Source organism: Scyliorhinus canicula, chromosome 16 (genome assembly GCF_902713615.1).
Source record: "Scyliorhinus canicula chromosome 16, sScyCan1.1, whole genome shotgun sequence".
Taxonomy (NCBI): Eukaryota; Metazoa; Chordata; class Chondrichthyes; order Carcharhiniformes; family Scyliorhinidae; genus Scyliorhinus; species Scyliorhinus canicula.
In genome coordinates this window covers 49,936,449-49,958,835 of record NC_052161.1, presented here as the reverse complement: position 1 = coordinate 49,958,835, position 22,387 = coordinate 49,936,449, and the positions used below count along the sequence as shown (strand labels likewise).

Sequence of the window (22,387 nt, the reverse complement as noted above, 5' to 3'; positions counted from 1 at the left end):
AAAGCATTTCTCAGAGAAATAAAGGAGCTGTAACCCTTATTCATTAATTTCCTCCCTTTCCATGATACCAGAGTCACAAATACTTAAGCACTTGGCTTCAGGTTCTTGGGGCATTGGGACCAATTCTGGGACAGGAGGCAACTGTTCAAAAGGGATGGGTTGCACTTCAACAGGACTGGGACCAATTTCCTCTCAGGGAGGCTCACTGTTGGGAGTTTAACCAAATTGGATGGGGTTCAGTTCCAATAATGGTATGTTGAGGAAGAAGGAGTCTGAAGGTCCAGATGTCCCCATCTATAATCTTTTTGAGCAATACAAATCATCCAATTACCAACCTGATGGCTAAATTAAAGGGGAAGCCCTCAAAGGCATGCTGCAGAAAAGACAGGGGGTGGGATTCTCCGAGCCTCCGCGTCGAAATCGCGCTTGGCACGGGAGCGGGGAATGGGCGTCAGACCCGAGATCGGGTCCGACTGTGCTCCCATGATTCTCCAGTCCCCAGAGAATCGCCGCCAATCGGGTGCGCATGGTCAACCTGACGCCAGCTGGGGGCCATTGAAAGAGGTCCCGCGGCGCTTCTCCAAGTGCAGCTGGCCGTGTTCCTGCTGGCGTGGTTCTCTCAGTACTACAGTACTCAGCTTGGTGGGTGCCCTGCTGAGGGTGCGGGCAGGATCATTCACTGGAGGGGGGCCTCCAGGACGGTCAGGCTATCGATCGGGTGGCCTATCTTCTTGGTGCCGGTCCGCGGTATGGGTCGGCCAGTCGCGTGGGGTGGCTGACGTAGGCCGGATGTGAAGGGCCCCGTATTGGCAGCCGGAGCTGCGAGGACTGATCTGGGGCCCTGCTAGACCCCTACAAATCGCAGAATCACCCTGGACTTTCTTCAGAGTGATTCGCGCGTGTTTTTACGCGGGCATGGGAAATAGCCCCATTATTGGAGAATCCCGCCCAGTATCTCAAAGGAAATTTACAAGCTTCAAATTAAAATCTGTTTTAGGAGTCAATAAAGCACCCCAGCCCCAATGGTGCCACTGGGCACAGAAGACCTCAATCATGTTGGCGGACACCGTGTTCTCCCTCTAAGGACACCAGGCCACGAACATAGCTGCAGACGAGTTGCCGACAGTTGGGCAAGGTGTCCATATTTATATCAGGTTTTGGGCCAAGCAAAGAAAGTAAATTACAAAAAAGAGGGCAAATAAATAGGTAGCCCCTTAAAGGGATACTGCGTTGAACAAAAACAAATCTTTTTTTTCAATAAACATTTTATGGAGGTATTTTTGGTATTATAACAACAAAATAAACATTGTACATGAAACTATAAACATAGTGCAAAAGCCGTCTCCCTCGGCGAACTTGATTTTCTCCAAACAGAGAAAGCTAGCCGTCCGATAGCCAGGTCACCACCTTCGGGGGCTTTGAGTCCCTCCAAGCTAATAGTATCCGTTTCCAGGCTATCAGGAAAGCAAAGGTCAGAATGTCTGCCTCTTTCTCCTCCCGGATTCCCAGGTCTTCCGACATCCCGAAAATCGCCACCTCTGGACTCAATGCCACCCTTGTTTTTAACACCGTGGACATGACATCTGCAAACCCCTGCCAAAATCCCATAAGCTTTGGACATGCCCAGAACATGTGGACATTATTTGCTGGTCCTCCTGCAAATTTTGCGCACCTGTCTTCCACCCCAAAGAATCTGCTCATCCAGGCCGCTGTCATATGAGCCCGGTGAACGACCTTGAATTGTACCAGGCTGAGCCTGGCACATGTTGCGGACGCGTTGACTCTACTCAACGCATTCACCCATAGACCATCCTCTATCTCGCCTCCCAGTTCCTCCTCCCACTTGCGCTTCAGCTCCTCGTTCGGCGTCTCCTCTGACCCCGTAAGTTCCTTGTAAATGTCAGAGACGCTCCCTTCTCTGACCCACCCTCTGGTCAGTTTCTCTGAGGTGCGCCTCCTGCAACATTACCATGTCCGCCTTCAGTCCCCTAAGATGCGCGAACCCACGTTCCCTCTTGACCGGCCCATTTAACCCTCGAACATTCCAGGTGATCAGCCTAGTTAGGGGGCTCATTGCACCCCCCCCCCCCCTTCGCCGATCAACCATCTCCACCGCTCATGCGCAGGTGGTGACGTCAGTGGGTGATGCTCCGGCGCATGCGTGGACTCACGCCGACCGACGAAGGCCTTTTGGTCAGCCCCAACGCCGGGCGGTGTGGCGCCAAAGGCCGCCCGACCGGCTGGCGGAGCAGGAGCCACTCCGGCGTGGGCCTAGCCCCTAAAGGTGCGGAGAATTACGCACCTTTGGGGAGGCCCGACGCCGGAGTGTTTGGCGCCATTCTGCTATGCCGGGACCCCCCGCCCCGCCAGTTAGGGGAGAATTTTGCCCCTTATTTCCTCTTTGCAACTTACGATCTCACCTATTTGGCGACGGTACCTTCTATCCCTGCATCCAAGTCATTAATATGGATTGTAAATAGTTGGGGCCTGAGGTCTGAATTCTGTGACACACCTCTACTTACGTCTGGCCAAGCAGAAAAAGTCTCTCTCCCAACTCTCCGCCTTCTGTTGGTTAGCCAATCCTCCTACCAAGCTAAATAATTCGCCCCTAACCCCATGTGATCTTACCTTGTGCATTAACCATTTGTGCGGCACCGTAACAAATACAAGTCCAGATATACTATATCTACAGGATGCCCATTATCTACTTGGCTTGTTACATCTTTGAAGAATTCTAGCAAATTAGTCAAACACGATTTACCCTTCATAAAGCCATGCTGACTCTGAAGGATTGCGCTTTGACTTTCCAATATTTAACAATGATCTTCAAATTACTTTTTGCTTTCTGTTGAATATCAGCTGAGCTTGTTGCGAACAGTAAAGCAAATTAATGCTAGTATTTGGTGCTTTTAGCACTATTTAAAGAATATTAGTAGAACAGGATTCTACTTCGGTCTGTTTGTAGATTCTTCTATTAATTTTTTTCACATAGTGTGCATGTGATCTGAAATATTCTTTGTCTTTTACAGCAGCATAATGATAGCCAGGCTTCAATGATCCAGGCTCTTGTTGCTCTGGAGATGTATTCCTGTAACAATAGCAACCTGATGAAATTTACTGTTCCCAGTCTTCTTGAGGTAAGCAATTAACATTGTGCTTAACATTATGATGGCAGATTTTAAAAATCACCAGCGGGAAGATTTGGTTCCATATCACTTGTGTTTTCTGTGCTATTGGTTTCATTTCATAGAATTTAATGGAATTTACAGTGCATCGAGTCTGCACTGGCTCTTGGAAAGAGCATCCTACCGAAGCCCACACCTCCACCTTATCCCCATTAGCCAGTAACCATACCCAACACTAAGGGCAATTTTGGACAATGATGGACAATTTAGCATGGCCAATCCACCTAACCTGCACATCTTTGGACTGTGGGAGGAAACCGGAGCCTCTGGAGGAAACCCATGCACACACGGGGAGAACGTGCAGACTCCGCACAGACAGTGACCCAAGCCGGGAATCGAACCTGGGACCCTGGCGCTGTGAAGCAATTGTGCTAACCATAATGCTGCCGTGCTGCCCTAAAATGTCTGGTCCAAAATGTTGTCCATGCCGTGCGCGCACAATTCTGGTTAAAATAAAAATGAATTGCCGCGGATGCTGGAATTCTGAGGGTAAAAACAGAAACTACTGGAAAAAGTCAGAAGGTCTTTGGAGAGAGAAACTAGAACATAGAACATAGAACAGTACAGCACAGAACAGGCCCTTCAGTCCTCGATGTTGTGCTGAGCAATGATCACCCCACTCAAACCCACGTATCCACCCCATACCCGTAACCCAACAACCCCCTCCTTAACCTTACTTTTTAGGACTCTACGGGCAATTTAGCATGGCCAACCCACCTAACCCGCACATCTTTGGACTGTGGGAGGAAACCGGAGCACCCGGAGGAAACCCACGCACACACGGGGAGGACGTGCAGACTCCGCACAGACAGTGACCCAGCCGGGAATCGAACCTGGGACCCTGGAGCTGTGAAGCATTGAGTTAACGTTTCGAGCCGTATAACTCTTCTTCAGAGCTCTAAAGAGGGAGAAATTATGGATTTTGCACTGTTTAAGAAGGGGTGGAGCAAAATAGCTTAGCAATAGGTGTGAGCTAGGAGAGATCGCCCAAAGATGTTTAGGGCACGAGGCAAAGAAAAGTTGAATGGTGGTGTTAAGGACTGTGGAAGGTGCTGATGGTGGCATAAAGGTAAGATAACAGATATGTTAATCGGAGAACAAAGGTGAGTGCTCAGTAAAGGCAAAACCTAGGAACGCGTGACAGATGGCCATGTGGGGGAGGGGGGTGTTGCATTGGGAGAAAAAAAAACAGTTTTTAAAAAAAAGGCACCAAGATGGAGGAGAAAGTTCACATGTTGTTGAACTCAATGTTGAGTCCAGAAGACTGTAACCTGCCTAATTGGAAGATGAAGTGTTGTTCGTCCAGTTTATGTTGGGGTTCATTGGATGCCAAAGATGGACATGAGAGCAAGATGGGAAGTTGAAATAACAAACAACAGGCGGGTTGGAGTCATGCTTGTAGACTGAGCAAAAGTTCTTCGAAGCAGTAACCCAGTCTGTGCTTAGTGGAGACTACATTGGGAGCATCAAATACAATAGAGCAAATTGAAGGCGATGCAAGTAAAATGCTGCTTCATCTAAAAGGAGTGTTCGGGTCCTTGGACAGTGAGGAAGGAGGTGGTGAAGGGTATACGCTAGATGGTGAGGAAACCAACAAGAGGGAAATACCTACTTAACCTCATCCTCACCTATCTACCTATCATAGATACGTCTGTTATTGACTGGATTGGTAGGAGTGATCACCACACAATCATTGTGGGGATAAAATCCCATCTTCACATTGAGGATATCCTCTATCATGTTGTGCTGCACTACCACCATGCTTCATGGGATAGCTTTTAAGCAGATCAAGCAACTCAAAATTGGACATCCATGAGGGCACCTGCTCAGCGGTGGTGGCGCAACACGGAGGCCCAGAAAATTCTGTCAATCTGTTATATTAGCAGAGTAGGAGTAACTCCTCTCCCACTTTTGCAAAGCCTCACGTGTTTCAAATATTTTTACCAAAATCATAGAGATGCGCTAAATCAGGTTTTAATTGGGCCCCAATCCTCACTCAGATCGCGCACACGTTCAGATGAATAGGGGTCTAACTGATGTTCAAGGCTGGAATTGAGACTTGACCCCCGAAGAGCAGAGCCATGGAATTTTGTTTTTTAATACATTAACCTGAACAATAGCGTGTAGGGACCACCTTCTTGTCTTACTGAAAGGGAGGAATGGAGTTCAGCACCACCATCCCACCAAATCCCACCAGGGGCTGGTTTGGCACAGTGGGCTAAACAGCTGGCTTGTAATGCAGAACAAGACCAGCAGCCCGGGTTCAATTCCCGTACCAGCCTCCCCAAAAAGGCTCTGGAATGTGGTGACTAGGGGCCTTGCAGAGTAACTTCATTGAAGCCTACTTGTGACAATAAGTGATTATTATTATTGTTATTATTGTTGTTATTATTAAATTGAGGTCAGCCTTTCTGGCTTCTCTGGTGAAAGAATGCAGGTTATAGATGCTCCTTCAAACCTCTGAATCTGCTGGCCCCTATTTCAGCTATTTTTGGCAGGATCGATGGCAGAGTTCAGCAATAGGCATGATCATGGCAAAACTGCTGTGACCACTTCCTGAGAAATTTCCCGGTCTGTGTTCTTATCTTTCTTGATACAAAATTGTGTAAACATTTTCAGTTGGAGAAACAAATATTAGACTCTACCTGGTTTGATCAACTATTGGAGCTGGAAGTATGGACACGTTTGATGCAACTTGCTAACCTGAATAATGATGACTCATTGCTCATGCGATGTGCCCAAAAAGCATTTGAAATAAATAAAATTGCTGCAACAAGCACTGGTTCCAAGAGACATGATTTGTGAGTATAATATCATTCAATGTAACTTGATGATTATTTCATTCCTGTCAAATTGGTGATTAGATTTGTTCATTATTATCCTGAACTGAGAAAAAAAATACAAGTTTAATTTAACTTTGACATTCAGAATAAGTGCCGAATAATTGCAGGCTTTGTAATCTCGCATTTTTTTGATTTTCATCTTGCGCACAATGACGCCGAAACAAAATTACTTGGTGGAGTAAAGCCACGTGGCATACATGTCTCGTTAGAAAATTTCCTTCAGCCCCTGGTTAGGGACCAAAAACATTTTATTTAAAGTAGGCAAAGTTTGAGAATCAAGCTACTTTGCTCAGTGAATAACGCAACAGGATCCCATTGGTTTTGAACTAATACAAATAAACTTTACAAGACAAGGCCAGAAAGCTAAAGCACCAGGCCGCCAATCTTTGGCTGGATTCGTAGATATTGACGCTTTTTTCTGAACCTTCTTTGATAACCAGGGCTTCTTCACTTAAAGTCTGCAATCCGCAGCATTTCTCCTGTTTGCTTCTCTGCTCCTCCTTTAACTGAACCAGGAACTTTTACAGGCCGTATACCATGTCTGGGACTCTTCTTTTAGGACTTCTCCCCATCTCATCTGCCTAGTACAATTGCCAGCAATGGGTTATCGCACTGTTTTTCTTCCCTGCACCAGTGCGCTAGGTCCTTCTTTGGTCCAACAAATCTACAGTGCCGAACTGTGCCTGTCTGTGCAAATGCATAAAGTCTGAGGCTTGTTGGGAGTTAAAGGCCCCGACCTCTGCTCTCAACATGAAGGAAAGCTTGACAAAGCAAACAGTGGAGATTAAGACTGAAGTTTTGCAAGTTCTTACCCTGCAAGTCACTCCAATATGGCTGTGATTACAGTATACAGAGGGGCTTGCAGTTTGTCACAGCAGTTCACCAATCTGTCTTCCAACAGATTACTAGGTTTGCTGAAGCACCAGCCCAAGGAACTGACAGTGGTTCTATCTGCTGTCCTTTCAAGAAAAGTGTTCATTTTCCCACCACTGTCACTCTGCCAGTGCACCCGGTGTTGGCCTGTCAGCCTGGTAGCATGGATTCTGGTGCTCATGTCAAGGTGGTCGCCCTTTTATGTCTAGTGCTATTCGAGGTTATACTTCAAAACCATCTTCAACCCTTCCACTGAAATTCATTAGCCATCCGCCAGCTATGTTGAAACTGGAGTATAAAATCATGGAATTTACAGTGTAGAAGGAGGCCATTCGGCCCATCGATTCTCCACTGGCCCTTGGAAAAAGCACCCTACTTAAGCCCACGTATCTACCCTATCCTCGTAATCCAGTAACCCCCATTTAACATTTTTGGACACTAAGGGTAATTTAGCATGGCCAATCCATCTAACCCGCACATCTTTGGACAGTGTTATTTGACAGTGGCTTGCAAACTTCCAGTTACAGAACAGACAAATGTGAAATGACTGGCATTATTTCTCTGCTTTTCATACTTCTAGCCCTGTAACCGAGTAACACCACCTAACCTAAAGGGCACTAAAGGGTAATTTAGCAATCTAACTAACCTGCACATCTTTGGACAGTGAGAGTAACCCAGGCAGACACATGGAGAGAGTGCAAACTCCACACAGTTACCCAAGGCTGGAATTGAACCTGGGACCCTGGAGCTGTGAGTCAGCAATGCTAACCACTCTGCCACCCTGGAGTAGCACTAGGACATGCAAAAGCACATGGAAGATAGACACAATGGAATGCACAAGGGAATTAGTTGACTTCTGAATAGAATATGGAAGGTTTGATTTCTAAATTTGGTTTGGAATGTTTATTTTGCTTTCTAAACTATTTGCTCTCTTGCCCTTCTTGATCCTGAGCAGCTTGCCATATTGCTGGTGGCAAGGTCTGTTCCCTCATGATGATGAGATGTAGCATGTAGTAGATCATGGCACATCCTAACATGCATTCTGCCAGTCACTGCAGGGCTCCTCCAGTGCGACTGCTTCAGTGGAAGCATTGGTCAGAACTTTGCATTCTCCTCACCCCCACCCCATAGGATTCCATGCAGGGGATTCGCTTCAGGTTCACTCCCCCGATTGCACTGTGGTAGGCAGGCATGATATCAGAAGGGAAGCCCACCCTTGTTCCATTTAAGGCCTTTATGTACCACTTAAGGGCCTTCAATATATTATCATTCCTTGTCACTGGGTCACAATCCAGAAACTCCCTCCCCAACAGAACCGACACCACATAGACTGCAGTGGTTCAAGAATGCAACTCACCATCTCCTTTTCATGGGCAGAAATTCTGGCCTGGTCAGCAACATCCACATTGCACGAATGAATGGAAAGAATATCATCAGTTTTTCAGTTGGCGGCCATTTGAAAGCTCAAGTTCGGAAGGGCAGAAATAAAGGGATTTAGATCCCAGGCAGGTGGGGGTGATTCCATCAGGTCTCCCCTCAGACTGCCTTCACCACCACCCCTCTCCCACTGGCTTATTCCCTGGGATCTTAATCACCCACCTTACAAACCCTCAGGCTGTCAGTCCTCTCCTGCCCAGACCCTGACTTGTCTTTTTTCGCAGTCCCCATGACTTCAGCTCAGAAAATGTTTTGCCATGCCGATTCTATTCACTGCAGTGCTTTTCCTGAATTGACCGGAGAGCTGCCGGTTAATCCGATTGGCCATCAGCTCTCCAACATGGGACTTCCTCCCAAGCGAGGGACAGAACCCCTGCCTACTACTGTTCAATAGTTGTTACAGCATAAAATGTCAGCGGACCTCTCGGAGTCTGCAGGGGTGTGTTTCTCACAAACTCTTTAGGTGGGGTAATCCAAATCCCCATCATCCAAAAAAATCTTTGTTTTTGCATGCCAATAGTCTGTTCTATCACATTTTATGTAGCAATACCGCTTTCATTGTATGCACACTATGCACGAATGCAAGGGTCTATCCGACTGTTTACAGCTCACTTTATTCATGGCTCACATTGAGGTCTCCTCTACATTGGAGACTAAATGCAGATGTGTGACCATTTTGTAGAACACCTTCGGTCTGTCTGTAAGCATGACACCGACCTTACTATCACTTACATTTCTAATCACCAGTCAGCTCCCATGTCCCTATTTCCTTCCATGGCCTACTGCAGTGTTTCAGCGAAGCACAACTCAAACTAGAGGAACAGCATCTTATCTTCCGATTCAGTACTTTAAAGCCTTCTGGACTAACATGGAATTCAACAACTTCATAGCTTGAATTATCTCCTCCATTTTGATTTTTTTTCCGAACCCTTCCCTCACAGGCCACCTGTAATTTGTTTTGCTTTCACAGAGCGCTCACTCTTGTTCTACCATTAACTCATTCTGTTATCTTATCTGTATGTCATTATTCAAACATTCTTTAGTCTTTAACACCACCATTAACACTCCCTTTGTCTTGTGTCCATGGCATCCTTTTCAGTCTCTCCTGAACTCCCACCTAAGCCTGACCTTTGCTCCACCGCTCCAGCCCCCTCTCCATCTGTATATTCCATCACATTTCTGCACCTCCTCAGCTCTGAAGAGGTCATACAGATTCAAAACGTTTACTCTGCTTCTTTCTCCAGGACGCTGCCAGACCTGTTGGGTTTTTCCAACTTTTTCTGTTTTTATTATGCAAGGTTCCATCCTTGGCTCTTGTTCCATTCCGGAGTGGTCGGCGTTAAAGTATAGAACTGAAGCCTAATCTTTTCACACTTTATAATGCCCACCATCGGAATACAATTGAACAGTCAGTTGCTATACAATTAACAACTCCTCCTGGTCCTCAACTACATGCTGCCCAGTGACAAAATCATCCAAAACTACATTATTAGTTTTCGCATGTGCACTAATGACCCCAGGTCTAGCTCACCATAACTCTCTTTGCAACTCCATTTTGTGACTGAACAATCAGATTAAGAAATTGGAGAACCAAATATTTAGTTTAAAAGCTATCCTGCTACAGAGAAAACAATTTTTTTAATTGATGTGTCAAGCATGGATTTAAATACTTAATTCAGGGAGATTATTTGGTATCTTGGGTGCAGTACTGATCACCACTTTCAGATGGAATCCTTCCTTCTTTCTGAAGGTCTCAACCGCATTAATATGTGATGCACTGCATTTCTTTTGTTTCATGTGACACCCTAATCAGTTTGTGCATCATAGATGAATGAAAAAACAAGATTCAAACCTCGACGTGCTGCTCCTTGAGGTTGTCACTGAATGAATCAGCCTACACAACTTGTGAAACAACTGGTGAAATCAGGATGCTCTTCAACAGAAGCCACAATTTTTGATAAATAATTGTTGGGTATATTTATGTGAATTGAAAAGTAAAGCTTTCTTTGTATTTATGCAGGCATAATTACAGAGTTCAGCAAGAATTGCTGAGTGTTGTTGCTGGTATTGAAGGGCAAAGCTTGATGAAGAATGCAGCTGGAAACAGCGAAATGCGTATCTCTGCCATCAGAGCATTTCAATTGAGTGCAAGGTAATTTTATCTCAGGGCTGGATCAGACTGGATCAGCTGAAGCAGACCCTAGTGGGGAAGACAGTAGAGCAAAAATGGCAGGAGTTTGTATGCATAATTGAGGACACTGTACAGAGGTTCATCCCCAAGAAAAGAAAGATTATCCGGGGAGGGATTAGACAGCCATGGCTGACAAAGGAGGTCAGGAAATGTATCAAAGAAAAAGAGAGATCCTATAAAGTGGCCAAAAGCACTGGGAAATCAGAAGATTGGGAAGGCTACAAAAACAAACAGAGGTTAACAAAGAGACAAATAAGGAAGGAGAGGATCAAATATGAAGGCAGGCTAGCCAGTAATATCAGAAATTATAGTAAAAGTTTCTTTCAATACATAAGAAACAAACGACAGGCGAAAGTAGACATTGGGCCAATTCAAACTGATTCTGGAAGGCTAGTGATGGGAGACGAGGAAATGGCTGGAGAACTTAATAAGTACTTTGCGTCTGTCTTCACAGTGGAAGACATGAGTAATATCCCAAAAATTATAACGGGTCAGGGGGCTGAGTTGAGTATGGTTGCCATTACAAAAGAGATGGTGCTAAAAAAGCTAAAAGGTCTTAAAATTGACAAATCTCCTGGCCCCGATGGGCTACATCCTAGAGTTCTGAGGGAGGTGGCTGAAGAAATAGCGGAAGCGTTGGTTGAGATCTTTCAAAAATCACTGGAGTCAGGGAAAGTCCCGGACGATTGGAAGATCGCTGTTGTAACCCCCTTGTTCAAGAAAGGATCAAGACAAAAGATGGAAAATTATAAGCCAATTAGCCTAACCTCGGTTGTTGGTAAAATTCTAGAATCGATCGTTAAGGATGAGATTTCTAAATTCTTGGAAGAGCAGGGTCTGATTAGAACAAGTCAACATGGATTTAGTAAGGGGAGGTCGTGCCTGACGAACCTGTTAGAATTCTTTGAGGAGGTGACAAGTAGGTTAGACCAGGGAAACCCAGTGGATGTGGTCTATCTGGATTTCCAAAAGGCCTTTGATAAGGTGCCACACAGGAGGCTGCTGAGTAAGGTGAGGGCCCATGGTGTTTGAGGTGAGCTACTGGCATGGGTTGAGGATTGGCTGTCTGACAGAAGGCAGAGAGTTGGGATAAAAGGTTATTTTTCGGAATGGCAGCCGGTGACCAGCGGTGTTCCACAGGGTTCAGTGTTGGGGCCGCAGCTGTTCACCATATATATTAATGATCTGGATGAAGGGACTAGGGGCATTCTAGCGAAGCTTGCCGATGATACGAAGTTAGGTGGTCAGGCAGGTAGTGCTGAGGAAGTGGGGAGGCTGCAGAAGGATCTAGACATTTTGGGAGAGTGGTGCAGGAAATGGCTGATGCAATTCAACGTGAGAAAATGTGAGGTCTTGCACTTTGGAAAAAAGAATCCAAGCATAGACTACTTTCTAAACGGTGAGAAAATTCATAATGCCAAAGTACAAAGGGATCTGGGAGTGCTAGTCGAGGATTCCCTAAAGGTAAACATGCAGGTTGAATCCGTGATTAAGAAAGCGAATACAATGTTGTCATTTATCTCAAGAGGGTTGGAATATAAAAGCAGCGATGTGCTACTGAGCCTTTATAAGGCTCTGGTTAGGCCCCATTTGGAGTACTGTGTCCAGTTTTGGGCCCCACATCTCAGGAAGGACATACTGGCACTGGAGCATGTCCAGCGGAGATTCACACGGATGATCCCTGGAATGGCGGGTCTAACATATGAGGAACGGCTGAGGATCCTGGGATTGTATTCATTGGAGTTTAGAAGGTTAAGGGGAGATCTAATAGAAACATACAAGATAATACATGGCTTAGAAAGGGTGGACGCAAAGAAACTGTTTCCGTTAGGCGAGGAGACGAGGACCCGTGGGCACAGCCTTAGAATTAGAGGGGGTAAATTCAGAACAGAAATGCGGAGACATTTCTTCAGCCAGAGAGTGGTGGGCCTGTGGAATTCATTGCGGCGGAGTGCAGTGGAGGCCGGGACGCTAAATGGCTTCAAGGCAGAGATAGATAAATTCTTGATGCCGCGAGGAATTAAGGGCTACGGGGAGAATGCTGGTAGGTGGAGTTGAAATGCCCATCAGGCATGATTGAATGGCGGAGTGGACTCGATGGGCCGAATGGCCTTACTTCCACTCCTATGTCTTATGGTCTTATGGTCTTATAGTGCACACAGATTTTCATCAGAAAGATGATTTATGTTGTAACAGTAATTTTTAAACATTTCTTTGTGAGACTCCCTTGGGATGCCTTCAAATGCTTCCAGGGTAGTGGTGTAATTATAGTAATAATGTTAACCTCACACAGCACCAGATATTATGAGCAGAATTTTTATTGTCCACGTGGGAAGGGCATATTTGGGTGCAGTTGCGGGGGTTCAAATGCCAAAAGTAAACCTCACTTCCAGCCTTTACCAGGGTGTGTTGAGAGATGTCGGGAGCTGTCAGGCCTGTAATATAGATGTATAAACTGCCTAACTAATTCTACGTTTAACCCTGAACATTACCTTTAATAGCCGCGCACAGTAGTGTGGAACTTGTCAGGGTCAAAAACTTGGGGGCACAACAAGGAGGCATCTCCATTTCCTAGTTATGGGCCTTTAATTGCAATACGGGAGCAGCTTTTGAAGCTATACAGTGGTACTCTGAAAAGGAGGAGGTTGAGGAGCAACAACACCAATAGCAACAGTAGTAAGGCTAATGACAATAACAACACCATCAGCACCAGCTGTTGTCACCTCCTCAGCCATAGGCTGTTCCACAGAACAAAAAGGATGGAGGCAACCCAGAATAGGTAGACAGAAAGAGTATCAGCTTCTTTGAAACACTTGTGCAAAACTGCTACACGAGGATCAAGATCTCCGAGCAGAAGATTGCTAATGTCTACCGCCTCCTGGAAGAAGACCTTTCAAGAGGACCAGATGGGCATGCATTACCAGTGGCTGTCAAGGTCACCAAAGCCATGATTTTATTGGTCTTTAGCTCTTCACTAGGATCTGCTGCAAATATCTGCAGAACTTCACTATATGTTGCCTACAAGTATTTCTTCCTGGAGACCCATACCATGTTGGATTTGGCTGCCACTTTGATATTGTTGAGTCCAGTCAGGTGGAGCACGCTCTTACATTTGGTGTGATTGCATTCTCACAGGTCCAAAGTGTCCGATTGTGTACATATGGTAGCCAAGGTGCCTCAGATCGTCTCGGAGTATCCGCACCTGCAATAATTCAAGGGCAGGAGACTGAAAGAAGGACTGGGCAGTAGATATGACGTGGAAGCACTTTGGAAAGAGTCTCTACTTCCATGTGCCCTTTATATCTTTCCTCTCATCATGAACCTGCCCTTCTCTGCTGTCCAGGAGCTGGAGAGCATTAAATGGCCAAGGTGAAGTTTTCCTCCAGTCTGTTCTGTGCTGTGGCAGACTGAGTGTGTAGGCTATAAATGAAGGCAGGCAATCAAGGGTGGCCAATATTTCTATGTACCAGCACAAATGCCTGAGACAGCATGACACTCACAAAAGAGACAAATTTCTCCAGTCTTTTTGCAAGGGACGCACATTGCCTTTGAAATGCTGACCGATTTTCATGTTTCCAGTTGCTGCTCCAGTAGCACTGATTCTGTTGATGGCCCCCATCTGAGCAAAGCTTGGAGTGTCCTGTACCTTCTGATGGGGATTTACCACTGTTGTCCCTAACACAAATCTGTTTCTGCTTACGTGTGATGCACACTTCACCATGTACATATCTCCTTTAGCTATCTCTGTTTGAGTCTCCATCAATGTCTGTATTTGTGCTGGTGGAGTGTCCACATTAGTACTTCCGGAGTGAAGTCCTCCTCCAAGGACACCATGGCCTACTTACGCTCCAGCACCTGCATCACCTTTGAAGGGACTGAAAGACATGAATTAAAATTGACATGCAGCAAGTGTTCATAATCAGTATTGTGCAGATGTTCACATTTCAGTTCGTGTTGACAGAAATTAAAGATTTGTGATTATTTTGTGCAATGCGGGAGTATGATATCTGATTCTGTCACCAGGTATGTGACAGACATCCATCTCTCCAATAATGTCCAGCAGCTCTGCCACCCTACCAATCTCCAAGGTCCACTTATGGCTATCATTTGTGGACCACCACCAGTTCTCTGTCTCTTCCTGTAGGAGAGAAAGTAGAGAATTGGGAGTGTGAGAAATGCAGGGTGAAATTCTCCGCCCCCCACGACGGGTGGGAGAATAGCGGGAGGGCCTTCCCAACATTTTTGCCGCCCTCCCGCTATTCTCCCCCCCCCCCCGCCGAAGTCCCGACCCGAATCGCTGCCGCCGTTTTTTTACGGCCGGCAGCGATTCTCAGCTGTTAGATGGGCCGAAGTCCCAGCCCTTTCCGCCGTTTTTACGAACGGCAAACACACCTGGTCTTGCCGTTCATAAAAACGGCGTCACAAACTCGCTATTAATAACCATGGCACCGATTGGCACGGCCGTGCCAAGGGTGCCATGGGCCCGCGATCGGTGGGCACCGATCGCGGGTAGCGGGCCCGATGCCCGCGCACTACTTGTCCTTCCGCCGCCCCGCAGTATCCATTCGCGGGGCGGCTGAGGGGCAACCCGGCCCGCGCATGCGCGGGTTTCGCGCAAAAACGCGATGACGTCACCCGCGCATGCGCGGGTTGGAGTCTTCCAAACTGCGCATGCGCGGCTGACGTCATATGACGCGTCAGCCGGCGCTAACTCCGGCAAGCAGGCTTAACGATTTTCGTTAAGCCCGTCTTGCCGGAGCCTACGGCGTCGGACTGCTAGCCCCGACCGGGGACCAGAATCGGTCCCCGGTCGGGAAGGGGCGCACTGCCGTAAAACCCGCCCGGGTTTTACGGCAGCTTTACGATTTCTCCCGTTTTGGGAGAATCTCGCCCGCAATGTTTACGGAAGTTGGAAAGATAACGTGTGAAGGGTGGCTGTGAAGCAAGGGTATGAGGTGGCGCTGTAATGAGTCTCAATGTTGGCTGCTCAGATGGGTATGTGAGGAGATATTTCACAAGAAAGCAATGAGTGTTGTTGCAGTGTGTTGGTCTGAGCAGTACTGTGCCGGGATATGCTGGAGAGCAGAAGATTGAGTCCATAATCGGGGGCGGGTGGCTCCTACGTTTGGGTGGTAGAGTGTGGAAAGACCCTTCTGCATCTCCTGATCAAACTCAGGGCGACATTTCCTCCCGGAGGCTAAATGAGGCTCTCGAGTACGCACTTAAGGGCCACATAAAGGCCTCATTCCATCTTCAACGGGAGTCAACTTGCAGCATGCGGGGGACTCACCATACAGAGAGACCGTCCAGACAACCCTGTTGAATTTGATCAAGGAGCCTGGCATCAGTGATGATCCGTGGTGAAGGCCGAGTGTGTTACTAGAGAGTTTCCCACCTTTGTTTGGCTAGAAGTTCTTGGGAAGGAGTTCTTTTCAGTTTACTAGAGACTTATCCAATGAGAGGCCTGATGCTGCCTGGATATGTGCCCGATGGCTTGATAATTGAGTTGGCCTCATGGAGAAAAGCAACACGGAGCTTCCATTGGTTCTGCAACTGGTGGATGTGACCCCAGTGCCAGCAATAATTTCCACCCGAGTAGCAGTTGGCACCTGATACTGAGATGCCACTCACCTTTCCACACTTATGAGATTATTGAACCTTTTGCGACACTGATCCCAGGTATTAGTGAGCATAGTCCTGCTGCTCACTGTTTCCGTGACTTGCATTTATGCCTACTTGCTCTGGGAGATTGGACTCTTCTTCCATCTAATGCAGGGGTGGGCAAACTACGGCCCACGGGCCGCATGTGGCCCGCCAAAGGTCTTTATGCGGCCCACCAAGATCAAGTCATAAAAATAAAAATAATAAAAAATAATGTTTTATTCTTTATTTATTTTTTTAATTTTAAGGTTAATGGGGGGGCTGTTGGGTTACTGGTATTGGGTGGATATGTTGACTTGAGTAGGGTGATCATTGCTCGGCACAACATGTGTTTCATGTGAAGTTTCTACTTTAAAATATTAATTAATAAAAATTAATTGCTTTTTTTTCTTTAAAAACCTTTTATTTTGGCTATTTTAAATATTAATTATTTTACTTAATATACTATGCGGCCCTTTAAAATTGTGAATTTCTGAATGTGGCCCTTGCACGGAAAAGTTTGCCCACCCCTGATCTAATGGAAACAGCACTTCTGTGCCTATTCACAGTCCCTAGTATCACCAGAAAAGAGTCCAGAGTGTAGCTTTCCTACATCTCACTTTCATTTTTTTTCTTATGAAACCTACAGAATTAATGCAGCTATTCTGAACTCTACTGTCGACTCTTTAAATAAAACTCATTCCAACAGCAGGTGGGATTTGTCATCTTGCCCAGAATATCTGATTGGTTGAGTAATCACAATATCTGCTGTTTCATGAGAACCAGCTTCCAGCTGTCTTTTTAATTCATTCATGGGATGTGGGCCTTGCTGGCTGGGTCAGCGTTGATTGCCCGTCCCTAATTTCCCTTGAGAAGGTAGTGTTGATATGCCTTCTTGAACTGCTGCAGTTAATGTGATGTCTGTACATCCACAGTGCTGTTAGGGATGTGGTTCCAGGACTTTGTCCCAGCAACAGTGAAAGAACAGCAAAATATTTCCACATCAGGATAGTGAGTGGCTTGGAGGTCAACCTCCAGGTTGTGGTGTTCCTATGTGTCTGTGGCCCTTGTCCTTCTTGATGGTGGTGGGTTTGGGTTGGAAGGTGCTGCCTAAGGAGTCTTGGTGAGCTCCTGCAGTGCATCTTGTACATTGTACACCCTGTTGTCACTATGCATCAGTGTTAGAGGGAAGGGGTGTTTGTGGATGGGGTAGCAATCAAGTGGGCTGCTTTGTCTGGATAGTTTCAAGCTTATAGAGTATTGTCGGAGCTTTACTCATCCAGGCAAGTGGAGAGTATTCCATCACTCTCCAGATTTGTGCCTTGTAGATTGTAGGCAGGCTTTGGGGAGTCAGGAGGTGAATTACTCACTGCAGGATGCCCTTGTAGCCACAGTATTTATATAGCTAATCCAGTTCCAGTTCTGGACAGTGATAACCCCAGTATGTTGATAGTGGGGGGATTCAGCATTGTAATACCATTGTATATCAAAAGGTAATGGTTATATTTTCTGTTGTTGGAGATGATTGTTGCTTGGAACTTGTGTGTTCATTTATCAGCCCAAGCCTGGATATTGTTCCGGCCTTGCTCCGGATCTGAGGAATCACGAATGTTGAGCATTGTGTATTTATCAGTGAATATCCCCACTTTTGACCTTATGATGGAAGAAATATGATTGATGAAGCAGCTGAAGTGCCTTGGCACTACCCTTCGTAACTCCTGCATTAATGTCCTGGAACAGAGACGACTGATCATCTTCCTTTGCTGTAGGTATGACTCCAACCAGCAGAGGAGTTTTCCCTTCGTTCCCATTTATGTCAGTTTTGTCAGGGCTCCATGATGCCATACTTAATCAAGTACTGCCTTGATGTCAGGTGTAGTCACCCTCACCTCAACTATTTTGCCCATGTTTGAACCAAAGATGTAACAAGGTCAGGAGCTGAGTGACCCTAGCAGAACTTGCAGTTGGCAATGGGCAGCACGGTAGCATTGTATGGGCAGCACGGTAGCATTGTATGGGCAGCACGGTAGCATTGTGGATAGAGCAATTGCTTCACAGCTCCAGGGTCCCAGGTTCGATTCCGGCTTGGGTCACTGTCTGTGTGGAGTCTGCACATCCTCCCCCTGTGTGCGTGGGTTTCCTCCGGGTGCTCCGGTTTCCTCCCACAGTCCAAAGATGTGCAATTTAGGTGGATTGGCCATTGATAAATTGCCCTTAGTGTCCAAAATTGCCCTTAGTGTTGGGTGGGGTTACTGGGTTATGGGGATAGGGTGGAAGTGTTGACCTTGGGTAGGGTGCTCTTTCCAGGAGCCGGTGTAGACTCGATAGGCCGAATGGCCTCCTTCTGCACTGTAAATTCTATGATAATCTATGAATTGAAAATGGTGTCAGACCCATGCCTTGAGCTCTCTCATGGAGAACAACGTAAAATAAGGGGTAAAATTCTTAAAGGGGTGCATGAGCAGAGGGACCTGGGCGTATATGTGCAAAGATAATTGAAGGTGTCAGGACATGTGGAGAGAGTAGTTAATAAAGCAAATCGTATTCTGGGCTTCATTAATAGGGGCATAGAGTACAAGAACAAGGAGGTTTGCTAACGTATACAAGACATTAGTTTGATCTCAGCTGGAGTATTGTGTACAGTTCTGAGTGCCACAATAGGGGAAGAGTGTGAACACATTGGAAAGAGTGCAGAAAAGGCTTACAGTAATGGTTCCAGTGAGGAAATGAATAAATGAATGTGATAAAATTAGAATTATTAGTTAAGATAGGATAGATAGTAGGGCCGGTCCAATGTTAGTAGGGCCGGTCTGATGGTAGGGGGCTCACAGACAAAGGACAAAGAGATTTAGCCAAAGCCTGTTTGAAACCATCGGGGGAGGGTGGCCGCATGGTGAGCAAGGTGAAAAGGATGCTGGGGTTACAACGCAAAGTGACCAATTAGGATATAGGGCCAGGTCAGGAGGTGTATAGAATGACCAATGGGAAGCTTATATGTGAATCTTACTGTGATTTTGAATATATCAGCAGAAGTTTCTTTGTATACTCTCTCTTTACTCCTGGCTGCTACAGAAGACAGTGTGTGTGTCCTGTAGCTCTATGGATTGATGCAGCCTTGCAAGTTAGTTATTATTAAATGATATGATACCTGCAAATCCATCTCAGATTTTATTGAATCTAGACTGACAGCAAATTAACCAGGAATCAACACCAGCGATGAGAAACTTTAGTTATGAGGATAGATTGGAGAGTTTGGGACTGTTCTCCTTGGAGGGAAGGTGAAGAAGAGATTTGATGGAGAAGTTCAAAATCATGAGGGGGCTGGACAGAACAGATAGGGAGAAACCGTTCCTGCTTGTAAAAGGATCAAGAATGAGAGGGCACAGATTTAAAATGATTTGCAAAAGAAGCAAATGTGATGTGAGAAAAAACTTTTTCACATGAGTGGTTCTGATCTGGAATGCAGCCTGCAAATGTGGTGGAGACAAGTTCAATCGAGGCATTCAAGAGGGTATTGGATGGCTACTTGAATAGAAACAACGTACAGGGGAATGGGGAGAAAGCAAGGGAATGGCACTAAGTCATGATGCTTGTTTGGTGAGCCAGTACTGATACGATGGGCCAAATGGCCTCCTTCTGCGACATAGCAATTCTGTGTTTCTGTAAAAATACTAGACAGGGCCTGAAGGAAAAAAGCATACTACAAATATCAAGAAAGGCAGTGTCACCAATACGTGGTCCCTGCAGGACACAACCTTGTGCTGTTGATTATTAGCATTAAAGATTGCATTACCAATCAGGGCTTGCAAATCCATTATTTTGCTCGACCAGATGTATCGGTGAAATCAAAGTGGCCTCTCTGGAAGTCACCAGTGTTCTTAGGAACTCTTCTTGGCATGATGGTGATGCTGCAGCAATGTCCCCCATTTCCACAGTCACCATAGTACCCTGCACATTGAGAATACTTCCTGCTTTGTGTGCAGTAGTAGAAAGGAGACTCTTTTCACATTCATCAACTTGACCATATGTATGAAAGCTGTTTCCACTGCCTTCCCCTGCCGAATAATTTCCTGCTCCTCAGCCCAAGGAGGACGTGTACATTTGAGGCAAGAGCGGAGAGGAAAAGCGAGAGAAGCACTGACCAATTGTTAAAATAGAGAGCCGCACGGACATGATAGAGATTTTTCTGACAGACATTCAAAGGTTGGAGAGAGATATTTGAGATCCAGATGGAAGAGAAATAGACAAGTCTTCGATCAACTTGGTGTTTGTAAATTTAATAATTTATGGAGGAAGCACAAGAATTCATTCACTTGGGTCAGAAAACCCAGCGGCCTGGAGGCAGCTTAAGCAAATGGCAGATGTGAGAGATTCAGGATTAGAAACCAATAGTGAGGCTAAGAATGTCAATAACTGGACTTCTGTCGGCGGTCATGGAGTGAGTGTCCGCACACAGGGCGGCTCCAGCTTGAAGGTGTTGGCTTTGGCCCTTTGCACCTAGATTTTGGGTACATTCAGCAGAAAAATGGATCGGAGAGTGTAATGGAAGAAATTCTCTCCGGAATTGGCATGTTTACCATCAGACCCAGCAGAAGACAGTGTGGGGCCTGGCTAAGGAGTTGGAGGAGACTCGGGATGAATCATAAATTGTGAAAATGGCGGCGGGGCAGGGTCAGCGGCGGCAAAGCCTCAGATGGAGCAACTGATGAGCTTCATCAAGGAGGAATTTAGACAGCAAGGGAAGGAGATGCAGAGTGACTGGTCGCAGGTGATTGAGTGGCACCTCTTTGCATGTCCCTGGATTGGATGGAAAAGTACTTCGAAGCGCAGGGGGCGACAATCCGGGAGGTGGAAAAGGTGATATCTGGCCAGAGTGACTGGATTGTGTCTTTGGCGGTGGAGGTGGCGATCCTGGAGATCTATGCAAGTTGCTGTGGGTGAAGGTGGAGGATCAGGAGAACAGGTCCAGACGCCAGAACCCGTGAATTGTGGGTCTGCCGGAGGAAGTGGAAGGAATGAGAGCCACAAAGTACGTTTCGGAAAGGTTGGCCAGGTTGGTGGAGGAGAAGGTAATGGACAAGGCCCCAGTAGTGGACTAGGCCCCTAGGTTCTTGAGGCAGAAGCCGAGAGCAGGGGAGGTGATTGTGTGGATGCACATGTTTTTGGACAAGGAGAAGATCCTGAGGTCGTCCAGGGAAAAACAAGTCTGTGAATGGGAGGGCAACTGAATCCGGGTCTACCAGGACATTGGAGCGGAGCTGGCGAAAAGGCCAAATCAGTGCTCTACGTACGACAGATTCGATTCGGGGTGTTGTACCCGGCCAGACTCTGGGTAACTTATGACGGCTGGGAATATTATTTTGGGGTGCTGGAGGAGACATGTTACTTTGTCAGGGACCATAAGCTGGGAGAGAGCTGAGGGGTAGTATGGGATGGAGGAGTTAAGTCCGCAAAAGTTGGGATTTGTTATTGTTCTGGTTTGCCAATGTGGGGGGAGATTCTAAGAAGTTCGCCCCTCCCACCTTTTGTTTTTTTGGGAGGTTGTTTTGGTGTTCTTTTGGTTTTTTTATATGTAAGGGGTGTGATATATGGGGCTCTTTGGGTTGTGTTGATGGTTTAGATTTTTTTAGGATGGTTGGGAGCTTGTTGCACTGGCTAAGTTGGGGGGGGAGGGGCGGTAGGGGGAGGGATGGGGGCGTGTGTAAGGGAGTCACCATGCTGGCAAGCAATGCTCGTGAACGGGAGTGTGGTGGGGAGGGGGCCACAATGGTTGGCCAGTTTGGGGGGGAGAGCGGAGTTTGGGGAGGGGGGGGAAATGTGATGTAGCAAGTGTGGAGGATGTGTGTGGTCATGGACAGAGTGGTGGGCCATCTTGGATAGGCCCGGTTCAGAGTGGGTTTGGGCAAGGTGGAGCCGAAGGGAGGTGATAGCACATGATAGAGGTGGGAGAGTTTAAGGAAAGAATGGGGATGGTGGATCCGTGGAAATTCAGGAACCCGTGAGGAAAGGAGTATTCCTTCTTCCTGTATGTGTATAAGGTGAATTCTAGGATTGAGTAAGCTGAGTGGTGCTGATGGGGATGGTAGGGGTGGAATATGGGGAAATAGTGATCTTGAATCATGCGCTGCAATGTTTGGATGTGAGGCTTAGTTCGGGACAGGTGCAAAGGCCGGGGTGGAGGTTGGGCTCAGGACTTCTGGCAGATAAGCCATTTTGCG

The 22,387-nt window shown here is 46.5% G+C and overlaps 1 protein-coding gene across 4 annotated transcripts in view; it reads left to right on the top strand.

Annotated features, from left to right (window-relative positions):
• Nucleotides 1–22,387, top strand: part of LOC119950709 (cilia- and flagella-associated protein 46) — a 365,535-nt gene that overhangs the window by 153,614 nt on the left and 189,534 nt on the right. For 3 of the 4 annotated variants that reach the window (XM_038773376.1, XM_038773374.1, XM_038773378.1), the window contains 3 exons: nucleotides 3,030–3,137; nucleotides 5,805–5,986; nucleotides 10,359–10,490. In XM_038773376.1, the coding sequence (XP_038629304.1) occupies nucleotides 3,030–3,137; nucleotides 5,805–5,986; nucleotides 10,359–10,490 (422 nt within the window). The remainder of the gene's footprint in view (nucleotides 1–3,029; nucleotides 3,138–5,804; nucleotides 5,987–10,358; nucleotides 10,491–22,387) is intronic. The other variant, XM_038773375.1, reaches the window with a different exon arrangement.